The following is a 25,265-nucleotide window of genomic DNA, read 5'->3' as shown; positions in this document are numbered from 1 at the left end:
CTAGAGGAACCATGGAATTTCCACAGGACTTTTCATCATTTGTTTCCAAGTCTGGTAAAGAGCCTGGCTGGCACATGGGAGTCTTTCAATACCTGTTTGTTAAACATGTATAAGAAAAAGGATTTAGGTGCCTGTGACCCAAGCCATAGTATTTTCGGTCACCTCATATGTGAAAGCTGGGCAATAAATAAGGAAAACCAGAGAAGAATTAATGCATTTGAATTATGGTGTTGGTGAAGAATAATGAATATACCACAGACTGCCAGAAGAACCAATAAATCTGTCTTGGAGGAAGCACAGCCAGAATGCTCCATAGAGGCGAGGATGGCAAGACTTCATCTCACGTACTTTGGATGTGTTATCAGGAATGACCAGTCTCTGGAGATGGGCATCGTGCTCGGTAAAGTAGAGGGCCAGTGAAAAAGAGGAAGACCCTCAGTGAGATGGACTGACACAGTGACTGCAACAACGGACTCAAACAGCAACGATTGTGAGGCTGGTGCAGGACCAGGCAGTGTTCTGTTGTATGAACATGGGTTCACTATGAGTCAGAAGTGGTTCCGTGGCACGTAGCAGCAACAACAACAACAAGGAAAAGAGATTTCTGAACAGTGAAAATAATATGTGTGGTTACATTGCTATATTCTACTCTTTAAAGGCCCTTGAGGTCTTTAATTCAATTTATTTATGTTTATTAATTTTTTAAGATAGTTGGATATGAGATGTAAACCTTGATAAGGGCAGATATTTTGACACTTGATGACGGTGGGAATCATATAAAATCAGGCATGAGCATTCAGAACAAGGAGGTCTTCAACTACTAGAAGGAAATCTTATGAACGAGCATCTGAATGCCCTGAAGGCATCAGTTTATAGAGCCCTTTGCAGTAATTGGTGTTCAGAGCTCTGGTGCTGAATTGTCAGAGAAGAACATTTATTTAAAATGCTGTGTCAAATATAAGAAAATTTATTGCACATTATGTAATGATTTCCACTCCAGATAAAATTGTTTTGTTATGTAAAGCAATAAACTTTAAGCTGTCTGAAAAAAATGGGTTACTTATGTTACCGGAGAATGGCTCAGTTCTTGCCTTTGGTGTAGGAAAGAATTCAAACACTGAGACAAATAGTGCCAAGCAAGCAGGGGTTTATTAGCAAGCAGAGGGTTAGTAGTAAAAGTGTACTTGACTAGGAAGCGTCAAGCGGGCTACTCAGGTAGAGAAAGAATCTGAGTGCCCTGATAGTCATTTTCTTAGGGTTTTATACTCCTTTTTCTCTTGATCTGTCTCTATTAACATTTAAAAGCCAGGACAAGACCCCCATATGAAGACTATTTCCTTGGCTTAAGGTTTAATTACCAAGTTAGAGATCTTATCAAGTTAAGGGCTTTATCAAATCAAAGACCCCTATAAAGATCATTTCCTTGGCTTAAAGTTTAAGTATGTGGGGACCATCTTATTGAGGAATGTCACCATCCCCCTGCCTCTTCCTCTCCCCAAGTGCAAGCTCTCCCCCTCCCCCTTACACTCAGAAGACCTTCCTCCATGAGAGTTTTAGAACAATGACATTCACATACCTCAGCTATTTTTTTAAAAATAGCCTCTACTTTTATTTCCTTTTTTCAGTGTCTTCCTGTTGCAGAGTTTCATTAGTGTCCATTTTAGGGTTACATGTTGCAGATTTTAATGTGATCTATAATAGCCATGGAAACCCTGGTGGCATAGTGGTTAAGTGCTACGGCTGTTAACCAAAAAGCTCGGCAGTTTGAATCCAGCAGGCGCTCCTTGTTAACTGTATGGGGCAGTTCTACTCTGTCCTGTAGGGTCGCTGTGAGTCAGAATCGACTCCATGGCAACAGGTTTTTTTTAATATATAATAACCGTAGCATGCACAATAAAAGCTGTAGGAGATATCACAAAATACCTGAACTAATTATATCACTTCTAGAGTCAGCATGTATACAATTGTTACAGGTATTCTAGCCTTTACTGCATACAAAAGGGGTGCTATTTTATTCATTAATTCACACGTTCACTCCACAAGTGTTCATGGAATGTTTGCTCTGTTCTTGGTACTGTTCTAGGCTTAGGATACATCAGTGAACAAATAAGAGAGAAATCCAATATGGAGGGGTAAGACTGACAAGACAGAAAATACAAAAGTAAATTACATACTGCTGCAAAGTGACAGGAGAATTCTAAGAAAAATGAAGTAGGCCAGGAGTGTAGAGATTGCTGGAGCAAGGCTGTGTAGGAGGAAGAAGTAATAAGAGGCCAGAGAGGGCCTGGGAAAGCAGATCATGTGGGGCATTAGAGGCTATTACTGTGATTATTATTATGGCAGCCTTTAAAGGATTTGAAGTTGTGAAAATGTCATTATCTAACTTATGTTTTAACAGAACTAGGGTGATAGTGGTGGGGGTGTTGTGAAGGAGTGAGATTCTGGATATATTTCAACAGAATTTTCTGACTGATTGAATGTGGGTTGTAAGAGAAAGACAGGACCCAAGGACAACTCCAAGGCTTTTGGCCTAATCTAGGAGGAATGGAGTTGCCATTTCCTGAAAGGGCTAATCTGTGGGGGAAACAGGTTTTGAAGTAATATAAGGAGCTACGTTTTGCACATGTTACATTTGAAGTGGCTGTTGGGAGATGGACTGTCAAGTTGGCAGTCAGATGCACGAGTCTGGAATTTGGGGGAAAGGTCTCTGCTAGAGGACAGTTACATGGAGGGAACTTGTGGAAATTCTCTTTTGATGTTTTGATTTTTCTATAAAATAGAAGCAAGGTCATCAGCTGAAAGGCAGATGGGAGGGAAACATGGGCAGTTAGAGGAGAGAGGTAAAGGTATGGAACAATTATCCAGGAAAGTGTGGGAGTGAACAGACTAGAAATGCAGTATGATTACAGTTGACATGCACGGCCAACTCATGGCCATCCTGTGGTTCATGATCAAGGATTGAAAGTGACAGTTGTCAGTGATGTTATATGCTTCTCTCCAGCCACTTTCAAACTGCAGGCATTGGAAGAACATGCAGAGATTTAAATATAACCAGTTTGAACATAACCAGGGTAAAGGTTTTACCAAGAAAGAAGTGAGAGAATATATTCAAGAGAGTGATTACAGTGCTGAACATGCCATTTAAACCAAGTTGCAGTGAGGGTACGCAGGAATGAGGGACAGTGAAAAGATGGTGGGGCCAATTGCTTATAAGTCACTTTAGGGTTAGGGGGTTGTCAAGGACCCCATTTTACTTAGAGCCACAGTCAATGCCCATGGAAGCAGCAGTCAAGAAATCAAACAAATCTGCTGCAAAAGACCTCTTTAAGTGTTAAACAGCAAAGATGTCACTTTGAGGACTATGATATTTTCAATTGCCTCATGCATGTGAAAGCTAGAAAATGAATAAGGGAGACCAAAGAAGAATTCATGCCTTTGAATTATGGTGTTGGTGAAGAATATTGGATAGTCCATGGACTGCCAGAAGAATGAACAAATCTGTCTTGGAAGAAGTACAGCCAGAAGGCCCATGGACGCAAGGATGATTTGACTTCGTCTCATGTACTTTGGACATGTTATCAGGAGGGACCAGTCCCTGGAGAAGGACATCAAGGGTCAGCAAAAGATGGTTTGACACAGTGGCTGCAATGATGGGCTCAACCATAACAACAATTGTAAGGATGGCACAGGACCAGGCAATGTTTCATCCTGTTGTTCATAAGGTTGCTATGAGTAGGAATCAACTGGAAAGTACCTATCAGCAACAACAAAGGTTAGAGGATATTGGAGTCGGGTTGCAAGCAAATTTCTTATTTAAAAGTAAATCACTTTATGTATTGAATCATATTTCAAATACATGTAAAGAGCTTTCTATTGAATACACAGTGGATGCTTTTAAATTAATACAAATATTTGAGTTTATTTGTTAACCTTATTGTTTCAAATGAAGTATGCCTTTAGAACTCTTTTCCCTTGAATGACTTAAGTTCAAAGTTTTTGTACTAGTTCTCTTCTATTCCTTCTCTTCAACCCTCACATTTCTTGGAGGGCTGCCACAGGCTAGTGCCTCTGCCAGATTATTGCTCAAGTGCTTTTACCCATTGTGCAAAGCCCTGCAATAGCTGCAGAGGCTCTCAGCCCATTTGAGATATTTGGGTAAGACTCAGGTAACCACTTACCAAGCTGTGTCAGTTGGGTGACTGTCTCAAACACTGTGAGCCTCAGTTTCCTCATGATTAAGTAGGGATAGTAATATGTACTTCATTGTAAGGATTATAGCTAATGTATATTTATTTCCAGCACAGACTTGGCACATCTCTAAACAATGGTAGATGTTATTATGTTCTTACCCGTTGCTGTCGAGTCAATTATGACTCATAGCGACTTTATAGGACAGAGGAGAACTGCCCCACAGTGGTTTCCAAGGAGTGGCTGGTTTATTAGGGTTTGGTTTGGCTTTTGGTATTACAAGTCAATAGCCAAATTGTTATGACCTCTAATAAGATATTAATTCAATAAATCTGGTAGCATAGTGGTAAAGAGCTAGGGCTGCTAACCAAAAGGTTGGCAGTTCAAATCCACCAGCCACTCCTTGGAAACTCTGTCCTATGTGGTCGCTATGAGTCGGAATCAACTCAACAGCAATGGGTTTGGTTTGGTTTTTGGTATTAGAAGTCAATAACCAAATCTCAGAATTGTGCTATTCTCACTGCAGATAACATATTTTAAGAGTAGCTATGATTACCAGGGAAACCCTGGTGGCATAGTGGTTAAGTGCTATGGCTGCTAACCAAAAGGTCAGCAGTTTGAATCTACCAGGTGCTCCTTGGAAACTCTATGGGGCAGTTCTACTCTGTCCTATAGGGTTGCTATGAGTCGGAATCGACTCGACGGCAGTGGGTTTTTTTGGTTTTTATGATTACCAAACTCAAAACTAGTGCTAAAGATTGATACTGTACAGGGTTAGCGGAAAAGAGGAAGACCCTAAACGAGGTGGATTGACACAGTGGCTGCAACAATGAGCTCAAGCATAACAATGATTGTAAGGATGGTGTAGGACTAGGCAGTGTTTCGTTCTGTTGTGCATTAGGGTCTCTATGAGTGGGAACCGACTTGACGGCACCTAACAACAACAACAACAGACAAAGGCATATTGGGAACTCACCATGAGTATGGGTAAGATTTTTTTTTTTTCTTCTAATTCCCCAAAACATAGAGGTACACATGTATAGCTGGAACATTTCCCCCCACCTTTTTGGTAGCTTAACCCAGCTTTGAGCCTAAGCATCAGTAAAAAGTAATTCATTTGGGACTTCAGAAGGTCATGGCTTCTCCTTCCATTTTATCTCAATATTGTAACCCCTTCAAGGAAGAGTTGAGATATATTGGAGAGGAGAAGTAATAACGCTTTCAGTGTCTGAATGGATCATCCATCAAACAAAATAAAACAAAAAATCATTAGCTTTATTTTCACGACAGAGTTGAAGAAACTCTAATGTATATTTGCAAACAGTAAGAATGAGTAGCTTTTCCTAGCATATAACAAAGCATCTAGATACAACTTTATACTCCTGTCTTCTTTCAGAATCAACATGTTGAGTTTGAAAATTCGAATTTGACTGTTTGTCAGCAATGATGTGTGTCACTCATCATTGAAGGTTCATTCCCTCAGTCTGAGTTAGAGGCTGCATCTGTGGTATAGCCGGGTATCTTTGTTTTCGTCTCCGTGGCATTTCCATGGTGTCTGGCACATGATAGATTTTCAGGTCATGTTTGTTGAATGAACTGGGAATGAATGAGTTCGATTTAATTTTTCTAAAGATGCATAAAGGCTATGTGCTTCAGCAGAGTTGACCTTTTCCAGTTACCAGAAAACCCACTGCTGTCGAGTTAATTCCAACTCATAGCAACCCTATAGGGTAAAGTAGAAATACCCCATAGGGTTTCCAAGGCTGTAAATCTTTAAAGAAGCAGATTGCCACATCTTTCTCCTGTGGAGCAGCTGGTAGGTTTGAACCGTTTGATCTGTTTTAACCATTGCACCACCAGGGCTCCTCCTTTTCTAGTTGCGGTACTAAAAATGACAACTATTACAAAGATTTCTTTCTCAGTGGAAAAAGTGAAAGATAGTATGACTAAGTTTTTTATATAACCTTGTAACATTTCTTCTCATAATTATAATCATAAATTGTCAAAAGTAGTTTCTTTAGTCAGCCTTTTGGGTGACATAGTACCCTTGCCTGGCCTCCTGCATATATCTAAAATATAGAATGTGCACTTCTACTGGGGAGTTAGCTTAAGAAGTTCAGTTAACAAAAAATATTAAATAGCACTCAGAACTCTGAGGTGACTTCAATCAGCAAATCCAATTCGTCCCACCTAATGGGAAACATTGAGGATTATGTGACTTCATTATTTAAGAGCCACCATTTCACACTAAATAAACCAGCCCTTGTCATCACTAAGGCCCGTATTAGGTATGTCCATATTTACCTTCTCTTCCAAATTTGTGTGGGGTAAAGAAAAAACCTTCTCCTTTAGTAGATAACAGGACAGTGGTTACTATGGGAGCTATTCCAACATGTTGACTTGGCCCCTGACAGCAAAGAAACCAGGAAAGGTATCAATTGATCTTCCTGCCACAGTTATCACCTGTAAGATAAGGAACCACTCTTCCTGAGGTAGTAAGCCTCTTATAGAGAGTGTGAGACTAGTGGTCAAAGATGACACAGATTGGTGCAAGCAAAAGCTTCATAAGGGGTCACTGTGCTTCAAGCAGGTCTACCTCTGACATACAGTCCAGCAAGACTTTAATATCGTGAGCCTTCTGTGAAACAGCTCCTATCTTATTCTCCAAAGCCTAGAGCGATAAAATGTCTCCATATTTTTTGTTTTTTCCTGATAGAAAACTTCTCTGTATTCCAGCATTTGGCGCATGTAAGAACTTTTCATGTTTTGTTAGTGTTTTCTCATCTTGGTTAAGAAGTAGGTTGTAAGTTGATTGAAACAAGACCCATTGTTCTCCGTTGCTGAGCTTTTGAAAATATCCCACTGAACTTGATTGAAATTGTATTAAATATGCAGAAAGAATTAATCCTTAGACCTCACCACCAATTTCTGATGATTTTTGCATAAACTAAACTTTCACTGTTTTAGTTCATTCTAGTCTTAGATGTGAGGACCAGCTTGTATCAACTGTCAAGTAATTGGTCATACACTCAAAGAAAATGGGCTTTCCAGTAACTTGACCGATACCTAATAAACTGTTGATTCTTAATTTTAATTTTATATTTTAAAATAAAGTTACTTAGCATACAATAAACCAGTTGTCATCGACCCAATTCCAAATCACGGTGACCCCGTGTATGTCAGCGTAGAACTATGCTCCTTAGGGTTTTCAGTGGCTGTGATCTTTCAGAAGTAGATTGCCTGGCCTTTCTTCCAAGGCACCTCTGGGTGCATCTGAACCTCCAAACTCTAGGATATCTACCAAGCATGTTCACCATTTGCATCACCGAGGGACACCTAGCGTAGAGTAGTAGCTCTCCAAATGTGGCCCTGAGACTAGAAGCATCAGCAGCATGTAGAAACCTGTTAGATATGAAGATTCTTGAGCCCCACTCCAGAGTTGCTGAATCAGAAACTGGCAGACTAGGTGTGAGGTGAGGGAGGTTCAGGTGATTCTGACGCATGCTGGAGTTTGATAGCCACAAGTGTAGAGCGTCTTGAAATGACTATACATGTTTTTCTCTTTTGGACAAGTGAGCTCATGTGTATATTTTAACTTGTTTGTTGGCTGGGGATGACCTCAGAAATTTTTAAGTACTAACTGGGCCAAAGGGAATTCATTATTCTGTATTTACCACTGGTACTATTCCCTGCTGCAAACTTTTTGTTAAACATTCATTAAGGGAGATCGGATTTTTGAGAATTAAGTCTGCTTTCAGGTACATTTGTGTACAATAAAGACTTTAAGATGATATATTTCAGGTATACTCTGTTATTGAGGATTTTATTTTTGAATATCTTCTAGAAACAATATACTATAATTAGAATTAATCTAGGTTTTAATTGATTGTATTTGATTATTTATTTATAGATAGCATTGTATATTGAAAAGGCGTGAGTTTGGAGTCAAAGATTGTGTGCCTTGAGGAAACTATAACCAGTGTTTGTAACCTAGTGTGAATTACTCTGTACCTTTTTTCATGTTCTTACATATGTATGAAAACATAAACACTTCCAGGCAGTTTGTGTTGTTAAGTGAAGTAGGCCAAGAGTAGGCCGGCGATGTTCTAAGAAAGAGAACGTACAACTATGTGACTGCTGAGCAATAAGAAATTCCTTGATTGCTGAAGAGGCCCCTCTTCTAGCCTATGGGTGTGAAAAGGCAGAGCCTTATGTTCCAGGCTGTTCTCACCTGGCAGGCTCCTCGTTCCTCACAGCTGACAAATTACTAAATGGCCACATCTCTGTGAGGAATTAGGAAGGCAATGGGGAAGTGATGGAGAGCTATGACGACTCATGTGTATCTGTGTGCCTTTAACAAATCTTGTTTGCTGATTAGGAAATAAACCAAAGTGAAACAGACTTAAACTGTGTTCAAGCTGTCATTCTTAAAAAAAAAAAAAAAATTTTTTTTTTTCCAGTCTTTAAACCTAAATCTTTGTGGTCTGCTCCTTACTCATTTTGTAAATGTTAGATCATTCAATTTATATTTCCCTGTGATTTGTTTTTTTCACTTACAATATATAATAGCCATCAATGTAGGTCAATGGATAAAAATATAAGTCATTTTTAATAGATGTGTAATATCCCATAATGTGGATATATTGCAATGTAGTCAACTATTCCCTTATTGAAGGACTTTGATAACCTAGTCAGGGCTCTTTTGATGGTTGTTCCTGCAAACAAACAAAAAAGAAAGAAAGAAAATAGTTGCAACATATATTCTTGTACATATGCCCATGCTTCTAGATAAGACTCCCCAAAGCAGAACTGCTGTGTCAATAGTTGTATCTATTTTTAATTATAATAGATATTGACAAATTTCTTTGGGAAAAGGTTAGAGTGGTTCATATCCCCTTTTTTAGAGGGCTTGTTTCTGTACATTCTCGCGAGCACTGGCTATAATTGTCCATTTTAATTTTTATGTGTTAAATGGAGAAAAGCAGAATCTCCATGATAACTTTAATTTGCGGTTCTGTAAAAAAAAAAAAAAAAATTTTTTTTTTTTTTTTTTAAATAAGTAGTGAGGTTGAATGTCTGTTCATATTTTTTGGCCATTTGAATTTCTTCTTCTGATAATTGTTTATTCATATTCTTTGTCCAGTTTTATCGGGCTCTTCAGACTTGTAAATTTGAGCACTCTTTAGAGTATTAATCCTTTGCCAGTCATTCTATGCTTGCAGTTGTCTCTTGGTTTAACATAGCTTTTGCTGTATAAGATGGCTGGCTGGCTGGCTGACTGGCTGGCTGAATAGATGGATGGTCAAGTTATGTGTCTTTTGAAGCTTCTGTTTCATGTCTTACTTAGGAAAGTTTTGCCCAGCTAAAGATAATAAAAATATTATTCTAAATTTTCTTCTAGTAATTTTATCATAATTTTTACATTTAAATATTTAATCTATCTGGAATTTATTTTTATGTGATGTAAAATAGAGTTTAGCTTGTTATTTTTAAGATGGATGAACATTTATTCCAGAGTTGTTTATTTAACAAATTACCATTTTCCAACTGAAATGAAATTCCACTTTTGCCATGGATCTGCATTAGATTTCTATTGCAGTGTAACAAGCTTCTACAAACTTAGTAGCTTAAAACAACACCTACTCATTAGCACATAGTCCTGGGGGCCAGAGGACCAGACAGCATGCCTGGATTCTCTGCTCAGGTTCTCAAAGGCTGAAATCAAAGTACCAGCCAGAATGAATTCTTGTCTGTATGTTTGGGGAAGAATTTGCTCATTTAGATGATTGTCAGAGTCAAGTTCCTTCCGGTTATAGGACTGAGGTACCATTTCATTTCTGGCTGTCAGATGGGGGCCACTTTGAACTTCTAGAAACCACCAGCATTCCTTATCATGTGGCCTCCTTCATCTTCAAAGGCAGCAATGGAGAATCTCCCTTTGTGAAATCTCTCTTATGCTTCAGATCTCTTTGACTTCTCTGCCTATAACCTCTAGACCCAGATTTAAAGAACCCATGTGGTTAGGTCAGGCCCACCCAAATAATCTCCCCATTTTAAAGTCAAGTGATTTGGGATCTTACTTATATTTGCAAAATTCCTTCACAGAAACACCCAGGTTCGCATTTGACTGAATGCCTGGGAAAGGGTGTGTATACACTAGGGACGGGAGCATTTTGAGGGTCATCTCTAGAATTCTGCCTACCATACCCTCTATTTTATTGATCCAGTTTATCTGTTTTGGGGCAATACTATGCTTTCTTGATTATAGTATCTTTATATTATGTTTTAATATTTGTTAAAACAAGAGCCCTCTCATTATTCATTTCTTAGTGTGTTCTTAGATAGTATCATATTTATTCTTCTGTGTTTGTTTTAAATCATTTTATCCTGTTTGAAAAAAAAATCCATTGGGGCCATTTAAAATTGCAATAAATATAAATTTAATATATCACCATATGTCTGTATATGTATGAGTATGTGTATGTATACTATATATGTATTATATATTTCTGTGTTTATGTGCTTGTGTGTGTGTGTGTATAAATTTACAAGTATTGATTTTGCATGACATTTAGTATTTCCCCTCTAGGAACATGTTGTGACTTTCCGTTTATTCAGGTTTTATTTTATATCCAATGATAAGATATCATATTTTAATTCATGTATAGATTCTGTATGATTTTTACCTGGGATATTTCACAGTTGTTTTTTTTTTTTTTTCAGCCTACGAGTGGATATTTCTTTCCGTTTTCATTTTTAACTGATTATAGTAGTATGGAGAAAAGCTATTTATTTTTTTAATATTTATCTTGTGTTTACATCTTTTATGTAATTATCTTACCAAATTGTAATATTAAATCTTCTCATATGAAGATAGATTGGCTCTTCTTTTCTTATACTTTTAATAATTTTATAATTCTTACTTTATTATATAAATTAGAATCTTTTAAACAATGTTAATGGGGTGATGATTACAGGCATCTTTGTCTCATTAATGATCCAGCATCTCACCAGTTAGTAGATAGATCCAGCATTCCATTTAGAAAGTATTTTCCTTTTTTTTTGGGTAAATAGTCTTTATCTCATCTTATGGTACCTTTCTTCTATTTATTGGAGCCCTCGTGGTGCAGCAGTTAAGAACTCAACTGCTAAACAAAAGGTTGGCAGTTCGAATCTACCAGCTGCTCCTTGGAAACCCTATGGGGCAGTTCTACTCTGACCGATGTGGTCACTATGGGTCGGAATTGACTCAACGGCAATGTTTTTTTTTTTTTTCCCCTCCTGTTTATTTAATGTAGGCTTTTAAATTAGGATATCTGCTCAATTTTATCAAATGACTTTTTAGTATAAATTTATAGCCTATAGTTTTCCTATTTAAATTTATTTATTCAATGAGTTCTGCTAATAGATTTCCTGATGTTTAGTTATTTGTGCATACCTAAAATAAGCTGTTTGGTCATGGCTTATTAGTCTTTTGACACCAAATTGGATTTAATTTTGCTAAATTTTATTGAATTTTTGCATTAATATTCATAAGCGAAATTGGTCTACATTTTCCTGGTGACAATTATAAATAAGTCTACATTACATATGTCTAGTAATGTAAATATTTATATGTTGGTGATAAATGATTACTTGCAATAAAAACTTTTTTTTTTTTTAATTTGCCATTTAATTGCTTTGCCATGAAATAGTATTGTGAGTTAGGTGTCTACAGCATTTGGATTTTATTAATCCCACACCTGGTCCCTCACTGCCAATGTTAATATTTACTAAGACTCTTGATCTTCAAGGTCTGTGGTCACATTAACAAATACTTGAATTCTAAACAGAAGGCTGATGTCAGTGAATTAAAGTAAGGTATTGATTCAGAGGCTCTGCATTTCTGGGTAAAGTAAGGCCTCTTGTTGGGAAGCGCAGCCAGTTAATCTTGAACGGTGTTTTTTTTGGCTACTAATCAGCAGCAAGTTTATTGTAACGCAAATTATCATGTTATAGTAGTTTCCTTTTAAACTAGCAATGCAGTTGAGAGTGAAGCCTTTGATAACATCTAGGCAAATTATTTGAGGGGATTTAAAAACAATGAAATATTAAGGTCTTCACTACCTTTAAAAAGAACAGCTTACTCAGGATAGTAGAGTATCTCAATCTGAATTATTCTTCCTGGTTTTAAATGTTCACAAATGAAGTTTAAGTACCTGGTTCTTTTTGTAGTATTAAAGCAAACAAATATTCTGCTAATTCTTAAGGTAGTATTTCTGTCAGAGGCAGAGTATCAGGTCAAATAAAACATGGGAACATTTGGTTTTATCAACATAAAACCATTACAAACCAGGTGTTTGTGGAGTGGGCTAAATCTTTGATTTATGATTGACGTTTGTGATAATTCCTAAACATGCTTTACATTACATTGTTCATTAGACCTTTTGTCTTAACTAGATTGCCAGATTTACCCCTGGGAATCGGTGAAAGAGGTTATCGCTATCCTAAATTAGTTGGCTGCCTGGCAGTCTCTCTGTTTCAATCAAGACCAAAGTTACTAAAGCTGAGTGGGATCAGGTAGTTGAGTATGAGTTAGGATTTAAGAAATTAAGCATAGATGAATAACTGCATATGGTTATTAGTATCAATAGTGTGGGTACAAACACAATACTTATGAATAAATATTGTAGTTAAGAGGACGTTTTACAAAAACGTCAAAATAGTTAAACTTTACTTGACAAACATTACTTAATCCTCACAACAATCCTTTGCACAAAGTTAGCTGCAGGGCTTCAAACTGGTTCACTCCGAGTTGACTCCCTGCTGGGAATTTGCTTTTCCACTCCAGATACACAGAATCACAATCTACATTTTAATAAGATCTCCAAGTGATCCTTATGTATACATACGAATGTTTAATGAGATCTCCAGGTGATTCTTATGTCTTCATAAGAGTCACCTGGGGCTCTTATTAAAATGTAGATTCTGATTCAGTATATCTGGAATGGAAATGCAAATTCTCAGTAGGGGTTAGGATCAGAGTGAACCAGTTCAAAGCCCTGGTTAGCTAGTAAGTGAAAATGCCAGGAATTGATGTGCATGTCTAACTCCAGTCAGCATTTAGTTACTGCTACACTGATAATTAAAGCATTGTTTCAGTAGCAGAATTTTTGCCTCCCATATGGACACCTGGGATCAATTACTGGCCAGTGCACCTCATGTGCAGCTGCTACCCATCTGTCAATTTGTCATACTTTGGTGGCTTGCATGTTGTTATGATGTTGGACAGGTTTCAGCAGAATTTCCAGACTAAGACAAACTAGGAAGAATGGCCTGGCAATCTACTTCTAAAAATCAGCCAGTGAAAACCCTATGGATCACAACAGAACTTGATATGCAACTGATCATAGGGATGGTGTAGAGCGAGGCAGTGTTTCATTATGTTGTGCATGGGGTCACTATGAATTGGAGTGACTTGACAGCAACTAACAATAACAACAACACACTGCTTATTGGTCTTTCTTATATCCACATGGAGAAAAAACAGAATGCTTCTCTGAAATAGTCTTGCAGGCCTGGAGAAGCAAGTTCCTTTCATTAAGAAAGTAGGAAGGATGTAATCTCAAGCTGGAAGTAACTGTTTTGTTTTCTCGAACTTATACCTTTGTTCATACTTTTCATAGAAAGAGAGCCAGGCTGAGCCATGAAAGAGGAACCAGAGGTGTTTCTGTTTCTTTTTCCCATACTATCTCTTTTCTGTAAAATTTAGTGATCAGCAGATGTTTGTCGATCATCTAACTTTGGCCAGCCGCTAGAAAGACACATGGAGAAGAATTAGATATGCCTCCTGCTTTGAAGAACAAAGGCACCTGCCACACACAAAGTGGCATGTGCAGTAACTGAGCCATGCTCAGGATTATAATGACAGCAGAGTGGGAAAGGCCATATAATATCTCCCGTGTGGGCCCTTTCCAATCTCCCCACTCCCAGGTCAGACTAAACCAGTCTAGAGAATGAGCAGGGGCTGGTATGGTGAGTGGATAATATGGCTGACCAACCATCCAGAAAGGTGCAGGGTGTGGGCTGAGATTTGCTACTTCCCCAATAAGTCATCTGATATACTTATTAAAATACACATTCATGAGCCCCAGTCTACATCCTCTCAATTAGTATCTTCAAGGGAGGGGCCTGAGAGAATGTGATTAACAGGGTCCCCCAGGTGATTCTTTTCAGAGGAGCTTGGGAAACACCAGACAAGTGGAGTGTAGCTTATTCAGGGACATTGTTTGGAATGAATGTCGGGGAGAATGAGGGTGAGATAAGGTGGTATGAAGGTTATTTGATGTCATTCCTGTCTTGTTATTGTTTGGTTTTCTATTTGTATCATATTTTCCTGTTTAATACTGGTTTCTTCTTAATTATTACCAGTACATTGAACTGAACATTTACTTAGTAGACTTTGAAAACTTTAAGTTGAATGCAAATGATTTAAAGTTTGGCCATCAGTGCAATGTACAGGATTCCCAACTTTGACTTATATGTGACCTGAGAAACAGACAACCAGGAGAGTGGGGAATGGAACTAACATTGTTGGCGTACAGCATGCCCCATGACTCTTAATGGCATCTCAATTTATTAATTAGCCAGCTGAGGCTCAGAGATTAATTACTTAGGTCACACATAGAATAAGTGGTACAGTTGTTATTCAAGCCTGGGCCTATATAAACCCATTGCTGTCAAGTTGATTCCGACTCATAGTCACCCTATAGGACAATGTAGAACTGCCCCCCTAGGGTTTCCAAGGAACAGCTGGTGGATTTGAACTGCTGAACTTTTGGTTAGCAGCCTGAGCTCTAAATCACTGTGGGCATTTGATTTGTCCAAAAACGGTTAGCAAGAGTGTTCATTCACACAGTTAGAACTAGAAATTATAGGATTAGAGGAAGGGGCTATAGTGAAAAACTTCAAATATTTATTAACATGTGAAAATATGTGCCCAGTATTTTTTAGTTTTTTTATTGTGCTTTAAGTGAAAGTTTACAATTCAAGTCAGTTTCTCACATAAAAACTAATACACGCATTGTTATGTGACCCTGCCTGCTTTCCCTACAATGTGACAGCACACTCCTCTCCACCCTGTATTCCCCGTGTTCATTCAACCAGCTCCTGTCCCCCTCTTCTGTCTTATCTTGCCTCTAGACAGGAGCTGCCCACGTAGTCTCATGTGTCTATTTGAGCTAAGAAGCACACTCCTCACCAGTATCATTTTATGTCTTATAGTCCAGTCTAATCTTTGATTGAAAATTTGGCTTCAGGACTGGTTTTAGTTTTGGGCTAATAGAGAGTCTGGGGGGGCCATGACCTCTGGGATCCCTCCAGTCTCAGACCATTCCAGTATTTTTTTTTTTAAATTCTCTTGAAAATTTTATTAACATTTAATAACAATAAATCATTCAGTTTTTTTCAGTTTTTTAGAAGTTTCTGTTTTAAAGGTTAAACTTATTTCAAAAGTACTCATGTAAACCAATCAGATATGAATATACACCTTTTTTAATGAACCTCCCAAATAAATCTTTGTAATATCTACTTTCTTTTTTGGGATGACAGTAACATTACCAAAGTCATATCAAGTTTTCTTATAAAAATTTGCGGTTTTCAGAATTACTGGTTATTGACAAATCTTGATTTTTGTTACTTTGCTAAGGTAAGATAGAAACATGATGTTTTACAATTATTTTTTAATTTCCTATGAGCTATTTTATACTTAAAAACTATTTGGTAACAAATGTTTTTATGCTTAAAGTTCCAAAAGTAATCTTTAGTCCCCAACTGAACTTTGTACTCCAAGATTTTTTTTTTTTTTTTTACTTTTAATGATATTTACATAATAAATACTAACTTTAATCACTAAGTTCCTCTTCATCACTGAAATATGTGCTTTTCTTTATCCGTGGGCGTCTTGAATCATCTGATGTTGAGGGGTTCCCTGAACTGGGTTTCTATTTTTTTTCTTCTTCTTCTTCAGTTTTGGCTTGCTGGAAAGCTATGGCTTGACTGAGACTGTCAAGAGCAGGATCTTCCCCTTCATTGTCACTTTCTTCTACTTCCTCAATTTGTTCTTCTGGTTCAGAGATTTTCTTTTTCTCCTTCTTCTTTGGAGGCTCACGTTCTCCAAGCATATTTTTAGGACAGGCATAACTTAAGTGACCACTTTCCCCACATTCATAACACTTAGATTTATCAAAGTAGTGTCACCTTCGGATGAACTCAGCTGCTCTTCCATTGTCAATAGCAATGCTTGCTTTTATCATTCTACCAAATAACTGTTTGTTATTTATTGCTCTGGTACAGTTTTGTGCAGATTCTTTATCCAAAAATAAAATAAATGCAACCCCTTTACTCTTCCTGGTATCTTTATCTTTCACTGTGGTAACCTTCACAACTTTGCCATACTTGGAAAATATCCGGTATAAGTCATTGCTTGTCAGGGAAAAGGGTAGGTTGGATACATATACTGTACTTTTACTTGGAGTCAATCCACCACTCATTTCTTCAGCTCAGGCGGGCCCGAGAGCGCGAGCCCTAGGGTCTGCGGAGGCTCAGCCTCGACTATTCCTTCCCATTCCAGTATTTTTTTAAAGAGATGATATATATCAGTGTTTTATGTGAATTTTCTGTATTTTTAAATATTGGTTCTATATAAAAAGAATTTCATGTGTTTTTCAGCACCCTGAGGCCAACAAAATACATCATTGGTTTTTGTTTGCATAGAATTTTGCTTAAGGACTACTGGTTTGTGAAATCCAGATGAAATAACCTCCAAAGTCCAAGCTTTAAGATATCATGATTTTTTGATGATATTTGATAAGATATGACTTACTCTGATTTGCTTTACTTTTATATCTTAAAGAATTTTTTCTGAATATTTATGTGAAAAAACATTAATAACAGAGCCTTATCTAAGTATTAATGTACTCTGAGGAACTCTGGTGGTACAATGGTTAAGCACTCAGCTGCTAACTAAAAGGTTAGCGGTTCAAACCCACCAGCTGCTCCAAGGGAGAAAGATGTGGCAGTCTGCTTCAGTAAAAATTTACAGCCTTGGAAATCATAGGGGGCAGTTCTACTCTGTCCTTTAGGGTTGCTATGAGTTGGAATCGTCTCAACTGCAAAAGGTTTGGGTTTTTTTTGGGGGGTAGACATAGAAAGATTAAAAGACTACTTGCCCCTGGCCGTGGTGAGAAAGTGTTCTCGTCCTGAGCCTTCTAGTCCAACTGCTGTCTTTCAGTGCCTTTCTACCATAAGAGTCTCTTTTCTGTCTCTATTATGCTGAAGATGTGTGTCTGTCTACTTCATATCTACTTTCGGCTCTATGTGGAGTCACTTGTAATCAGCTAGATAAGTGCCTTTTAAAACTGTCCATAGCAGTCCCTGTGTGGTACAAATGGATAAGCTCTTGGCTACTAACCCAAAGGTTGGCAGTTCAAATCCACCCAGAGGCTCCTCATAAGAAAGGCCTGGTAATCTCCTTTCAAAAGGTCACAGCCGTTGAAAACTCAACAGAGCGTAGCTCTACTCTGAAACACATAGGGGTTACCGTGAGTAGGAATTCACTCTATGGCAACTGGTTTGGTTTTTTATTGTAGAAATACATTAATGGCCCATGAAATGAATTCACTGGATCCTGACCAGTATTAAAATGAGAAAGAGAGGGAGAGAGAAAGGGAGAGAATAGGGTAAAATAGAAGATACTTGCATGCATTGTAGATAGTAAGGGTAAGAATTATTTCGTAGAAATTTTTGTCAACTATATCTGTATGTGTGTATGTATGTCCTAGGTTGTATCATAGAATATATTTCTCACTGGATGGCAGTCAACAAATTTTGAAAGCCACTGAGCAGTGGTGAAAGAGTAGTTTCTTGATTCTTCATATTCAGTATAAATGGGCTTACATTCAAAACTAGAAATTTGTATGGATTCGCACTAAACTTGATCCAAACTTGATCTTTTTTCCTCATTCCCTTGGGAAAAAAACAACTTGCACATGTTGCTTAAGTCGGTCCTCTATCCCAAGGATCGTTTTTTCAGGAAAAGATGACGGTGCTAAAGGGTGGGAAAGTTATTATGAGATGATAATCTTTTTGGCCTAGAGAGTAGCAGACCGTTGATGGCTGAAGTAGGGCAGTAAGCCAGCCCCAATTCTGTCCTCACTGAAGTTCCTTGATAATGAAAAGGGGGAAGAGAGGAAGCAATATGTGAGTCAAATGTCAGTTTTGGAGCCCTGGGTGGTGCAAACGGTTAATGCACTTAGCTGCTGACCAAAAGATTGGCTGTTCAGGTCTACCCATAGTGCCTCTGGAGAAAGGCCTGGTGATCTACTGTCAAAAAAATAAGCCACTGAAACCCTATGGAGCGCAGTTCTACTCTGACACACACTGGGACACCATGAGTTGGGGTCAACACAACAACAACTGGTTTTTAATATTTGTTTAAGGACATTGAAAAGGCGCAAAGGAGTGCAGACCTAAAAATGCTTTGGAGATGAAGTGTTTTCTAGACATTATGGAATTGTCTCTTAGGAACTAGGTGACTTGGGGAAAGATACTGTTTCTGACTGGGTCTGTGAAGTGAAATGCTGATTGTGTCTGTGAACCAGTATTTTTGCTGGGGTGAGGTTGTTAGTTAAACATGCCATGAATTACCAGAAGTTAACACTTCCCACCTTTAGTTTTTTTTAATTATTATTTGTTCCTGTGTTTGTTGTTATGGATTACATTGTGCCCCCCAAAATGTCTGTCAGCTAGACTAGGCCGTAATTCCCAGTAGTGTGTGGTTTTCCTCCATTTTGTGACCAGATGTAATTAGCATATGTGTTATAAATCCTAACCTCTGTGATGTTAATGAGGCAGGATTAGAGGCAGTTATGTTAATGAGACAGGACACAATCTACAGGATTATGTTGTATCTTGAGTCAGTCACTTTTGAGATATAAAATAAAGAAGCAAACACAGCAGAGAGGGACCTTGTTACCACCAAGCAAAAAGATCCAGGAGGGGAGCATGTCTTTTAGACCTGGAGTACCTGTGCTAAGAAGTTCCTAGACCAGGGAATGATTGATGACAAGGACCTTCTCCCAGAGCCAACACAGAAAGAAAGCCTTTGTCTGGAGCTGGCACCCTGAATTTGGACTTCTAGCCTCTTAAACTGTGAGAAATACATTTGTTTGTTAAAGCCATCCACTTGTGGTATTTCTGTTATAGCAGCACTAGGTAACTGAGACATTTGTATTCTCAAGAAATTGTATAATGAAATAACACATCAAAGTAGGATTTAGGTTGTTATATTAGATTTTAGGTGCTGGAGGAATACACATACTCCTATGCCTTAATAAAGAGTTTAAGTGCAAATGAAAACTTCCCTTTCAGAATTTCCAAAAATAAGATCAAATTGTGCTGATTTCAACCTAAAAGATATATGAGATTGCCATAATGGTCACATAATATATGTGGTATGAAATATATGAAAAGTGCTTAGTATTAATGTTAAATATTTCACATTATCTGTTTGATTCATTGATAAAGCACTATCATATGTCCTTTTTCTGTGAGAGGTTTCTGAATATGTTATGAACTACTTTAATAACCCAAGCTCTTATTACTAGATACAGATTAAGAAGGAAGTTCTATCTATTTTTATATATGAAAATGAAAACTCATTTTTTCAAATACAGTTCTGAAGTGTACTTAAAAAAAATTATATTGAAAAAATATTGGTCATTATTTTGGTCAGGTGGTATTCATTGACTTAGTTCTCTATGGAAAAATATTATAAAGAACAGACTCCAAAGACAAAGACCTGATAGGGCTAGGACTTCCTTTCTTCTGGTTCCCATCATTAGTATAAAACTGGTAAGACTGACATTACATGTATTTCCCCTCACTGATCCAAACCAAAAACGAAACCCAGCACCGTCGAGTCGATTCCGATTCATAGCTTTTTTTATAGGTTAGAGTAGAACTGCCCCATAGAGTTTCCAAGGAATGCCTGGCAGATTCGAACTGCTGACCCTTTGATTAGCAGCTGTAGCACTTAACCGCTACGCCACCAGGGTTTCCCCCTTCACTGATAAAAAAAAACTGGAAGCAGAGGTTATATGTTGTGGGTGCAATATACTGGCACAAATGGATACACTTGGAGACTGTTGTGTTCTTCACTACTAAAAGTGATTTTTGTCTCGTGTATTTTTATTCTTTTGCTTCAGATGCATATGATTTTTAAAGATTTGAATTTTTCTTTTTTCAGATTCCCCTTTGTGGTTCAGCTTATTTTCTGTAAATGCAGTGATAAAGAGATATGTAACTGTCATTTCTTGGATTGCTTAAGGGTCTACATATCGTAAACAAGTATGTTAATAGGAGTGGGTTATTAAAAAATATTGACCTGTTCTTCCAGTGCTGCTAGGTTATCATTTGTGATTTCCAATCCATGAAAGCTGTATACCATTTTGATGTCCTTAGGGGTAAACTATTAAATTCTGATGAGTAATAATAAATAATAAAAAGAATTGGTAGACATGTTAGAAACTTGGAATGATGCTTCGGAAGAAAGCGGCATTAAAGCTACTTCAGTTCCTTGAACGCTGTTTCGCACCCTGGATTACATTTATGTGTCCACACGCCTATCACCTTACCTAGACCCTGAACTCCTGGATAATGGGATCAGTGTCTTAATCATCTCTGTCTTCCTAGCCTAGTGTGTGTCTAAACAAAGGCTACTTTTTGTGCTGGCAAAGTCTATGGACCACCAGAATCAGATTCATCTGGGGTGTTATGTTAAAAATACGGATTATCAGAACCCACGCATAGATTTACTACATAAGAATCTTCAGGAGTGCCTTTATAATAGGCTTCTTTAGATGATTCCTGCAAGCACTGAAGTTTAAGAGCTCCCAGCCCAGATGATAAGTAAATGCAAGGGCATTGATAAGTTGAGGATAGAAACCAAGTTCTCCAGACTGTGCCCTCCACTTGATGACATGTTCTGTACAGACTCAGTAAATGTTGTATGGGCATCTACTAAGTGCCAGGCACTCTGGATACAAGATAAATAAGACAATATTACAGTTAAAAGCAGAAGCTGCTGAGTCAAAAAAATTTGATTGATCCGGGCCTCAGCTGCTTACTAACAGAATGACTTTCAGCCAGTTACTTTATCACTCCAAACTTCAGTGTCCTCTCTTGTAAAGTAGAAATAATACCTTCCTGGTAAGATTGACATAAATATTAAATAATGCATGTAAGGCTCTTTGCAAAGAGCTTAGAATATAGTATGCTGCCAGTAAATGATAGTTTTATTATTATTATTATTATTATTATTATTAAGGAGCTCACATTCCAGGCAGGGCTGAATTTCTTGACAAATAATGAAAACTTCACAAGGAAATGAGGGAAGGGACTGTGCCTCAGTTAGCATCTACTGTGTAACAAATTACTCTAAAACTTGGTGGCTTAAAACAATATTATCTCACAATCCAGTGGATTGGTAATTTGGGCCGAGCTCAGCTGGGATGGCTCATCGCTGTTTTCCATTGTGTCAGCTGGGCTCACTCACATGTTAGTGGTCAGCTGGCGGTCAGTGGCCTCCCCCACATGTTGACAGGAGCAGTGGAGGTAACTGGACTATGTGTACCCATCATCCATCAGGCCAGCCTGGGCTTGAGCACACGACGGTGGCCACAGGATTCTCAAGGTTAGTAAGAGAGAGCAAGCCCCAATGAGCAAGCACTTTTTAAGCCTTGTTTTGTATCATGTTTGCTAGTGTTACATTAGCCAAAGGAAGGCATGTGGCCAAGCCCAGATTCAGTGGGTAGAGAAAGACCCCACCTCTCAATGGTTGTGCATTCAGGAATGGGAAGAATTTGTGACTATTTTTGTAATCTACATAGACTGGGTTTTATTGACTTTTTTTTTTTTTAATTCCTGCTCTATCAGGCTTTATGTTGAGTGTTTTATTTAATCCTCACAATAATAACCTGATGTGGGTGGCTTTATTTCCATTTCAAAGATGAGAAAACTGATGATCTGAGAAGTTAAGAGACTTGCACACATTAATCCCAAATGTTTGTTTCAAGTTATGGAGTGGCAATTTACGTGCTGTCCCTTATTGCTTAGGTGGTCACACCATGAAGCAAAAGGTTTATGCTTTATTTAATAAAGATTTGGTTAAAGTTCTAAAGACTAGTTTTATTTTCACATTTATACCTTGAACCATTGGGTCATATATTTATTTGGTACATAAAAAAGAAGAACTAAAAATGTACCATCCTCACTTAAGGCTCTCTGGAAGCTTATGGGAACAGTTTTTGTTTGCCCAGATCACGTGCACAGCCTGGATCTCAGTGCCTTTTGGACATGACTGAGCCTCTTCAATGGACCAGATATCACTGGCGGCGGCTGATTGGTGGTGCCAACAGGGACAACGATGAGAGGCCATACAACTATTCCTCGCTGCTTGCCTGTGGTGGCAAGACTTCTCAAACCCCCAAACTGGCAGGAAAGCACCGGGTTGTTGTTCCCCACCTCCGGCCCTTCAAGGAAGAGTATGAAAAGTTCTCTGGAGCCTACATGAATAACCGAATACGAACAACAAAGTACACACTTCTGAACTTTGTGCCAAGAAATTTATTTGAACAATTTCACAGGTACTGTTTTATTATTATCATTATTATAATTTCTTTGTCATTCTAGTTGATATATAAAAATTTGACATTGTATACGGTATGTTATTTAAGCCTAAACCTGTGGCATTATCTTTATGATCCTAGTAAGAGTCTCTTGTAAAATGATACTTCGCATTCACATAGTACTTTACAATTGTTAAGATGCTTTCTCTTTACCAGGGAAAATATTGTGTTCATATTCTAGATTAGGAACTGAATTCTTAGATTGTGGTTTAGTCAATGTCATGCCAGTGATAAGTAGCAGAACAGGGGCTATATCCTTGGGTCTTCTGACTTTTGCTTTAGTGTTCTTTCCGTTAAAGGAGCTCCTGGTGGATTTGAACTGCCAACCTTTTTTAGTTAGCAGTCGTAGCTCTTAACTACTATGCCACCAGGGTTTCCACCCACTAAAACATGCTGAATTTTAATTTCAGATTTTTCTTACTTGATAATGTGGGGAAATAGAGCTCCGAAGCTAGTGCATACAAAAGATGTTATAGGTGACACAATAACATAATTCAATTAGTATGTATTTATTGAAGCTTTCCTATGAATTTAGTCATTGAATGAAACGTGAAAATGTTTCTCCTTTCTTTTTGGAATTTTAAGTTTACCCAGGGAAACAAAATGTGTATCCAAAGAACTAAAAGGTATAATGAGTGTGATGAGTGTTACAAAGTGCTAACCAAACCAAACCAAACCCAACCCAACACATTGCCATTGAGTCGATTCCGACTCATAATGACCCTGTAGGACAGAATAGAACTGCCCCATACAGTTTCCAAGGAGCACCTGGTGGATTCAAACTGCCAACCTTTTGGTTAGCAGTCGTAGCTCTTAACCACTATGTCGCCAGGGTTTCCAAGTGCTAACAAGTAGCACTCAAAAAGAGAAATAACAATACTAGCTAGAACAATAGATGGTGAAGTGGTATTTAAACTTGATTATGGAAGGTAAAAAGGTTTTTCAGTGCAGAGGTGTGGACAAAGCATATTTCAGATGGAAAAGGAAGTAGGAGCGTGAGTAAGGGCAGAAAGGCAGGAGTATAGAGGGCTTGCTTGAGGTCTATGAAGTAGTTCAATTTGGATAATACGTAGAGTTTATGTTGGAGAGCAGAAGGACACAAAGTTGGAAAGATAGCTATGACTCACCATGAAGGACTTGAATATCAGGATAAAGAGTTGAGATCCAAGTCTGCAGATACCCTTTTTGAATACAGCAATAACATGTCCATACTTCACTATGGGAAGTCCCTGGGTGGTGCAAATAGTTAACATGCTCGGGTGCTAACCAAAAGGTTGGACGTTTGATTCCACTCAGAAGTACTTCAGACGAAAGGCCTGGCAATCTACTTCTGAAAAATCAACCATTGAAAACCCTATGAAACACAGTTCAGCTCTTAACACACATGGATTTACCATAAGTCAGAATTAACTTGACTATAGCTGGCTGGTTATTTCACTATGAAAGCAGTGTGTCTTAGTCATCTAGTGCTGCTATAACAGAAATACCACAAGGGGATGGCTTTAACAAAGAGAAATTTATGCTTTCACAGTCTAGTAGGCTAGAAGTCCAAATACAGGGTGTCAGCTCCAGGGAAAGGCTCTGTCTGTCAGCTCTGGTGGAAGGTCTTTCTCATCAACCTTCCCCTGGGGTAGCAGCTTCTCTGTGCAAGAACCCCAGATCCAGAGGACTCACTCTGCTCCCAGCACTGCTTTCTTGGTGCTCTGATGTCCCCCATGCTCTGCTTGCTTCCCTTTCCTTTTATCTCTTATAAGGTAAAAGGTGGTGCAGGTCATACCCCAGGGAAACTTAGGGATGTGACCTGGGTAAGGGTGTTACATACCAGCCTAATCCTCTTCAACATAATCCAGTCTTGCCTCAGTAACCACAGGCAGAGATTAGGATTTTCAATTTATAGGAAAGTTATAACAATCACAAAATGGAGGGCAACCACACAATACTGGAAATCATGGCCTAACCAAATTGACACATATTTTGGGGGGATACAATTTAATCCATGACAGAAGGGTTTAGAAGCAAACTGAAGGCAGAAAGATTTGGGAAGATACTGTAAATATCTTGGTGAGTTGTAATGGAGATTTGAATTTAGAATAATGTGGGAATGAAAAGAAAGAAGCCTATTACAGATACTGTGGATTGGATATGGAGAATTAAGTGAAAGGAGCAAAACAATGTGAATTTATTGAACTCTGATGACCAAGAGGATTAACAGAAAAAGAAGAGACAGGAGTAAAAAGAAGATTGGAAAATTGTTTTGTTTTTGTAAATGTCGAGTTTGAGATGCCAGTGTGAGCTGGATATAGAGATTCACAAAATTCATTCCTTAATTTATTCCTTTTTTATCATTCCATA

The 25,265-nt window shown here is 38.0% G+C and overlaps 1 protein-coding gene and 1 pseudogene across 4 annotated transcripts in view; one reads left to right on the top strand and one right to left on the bottom strand.

Annotated features, from left to right (window-relative positions):
* Window positions 1-25,265, top strand: part of ATP10D (ATPase phospholipid transporting 10D (putative)) — a 165,284-nt gene that overhangs the window by 34,392 nt on the left and 105,627 nt on the right. For 3 of the 4 annotated variants that reach the window (XM_003415920.4, XM_064285858.1, XM_010595659.3), the window contains one exon: window positions 22,545-22,871. In XM_003415920.4, coding sequence (XP_003415968.1) covers window positions 22,582-22,871 — 290 coding nt within the window. In that variant the 5' untranslated portion in view covers window positions 22,545-22,581. Of the gene's footprint in view, window positions 1-22,529; window positions 22,872-25,265 lie in introns of all 4 variants that reach the window. The other variant, XM_023555028.2, reaches the window with a different exon arrangement.
* LOC100674355 (zinc finger CCHC-type and RNA-binding motif-containing protein 1-like) lies at window positions 16,006-16,762 on the bottom strand (annotated as a pseudogene).

This window comes from Loxodonta africana, chromosome 5 (genome assembly GCF_030014295.1).
Source record: "Loxodonta africana isolate mLoxAfr1 chromosome 5, mLoxAfr1.hap2, whole genome shotgun sequence".
NCBI classification, from domain to species: Eukaryota; Metazoa; Chordata; class Mammalia; order Proboscidea; family Elephantidae; genus Loxodonta; species Loxodonta africana.
Note: the sequence above shows the minus strand (reverse complement) of the source record. Positions and strands in the feature narration are given on the sequence as shown.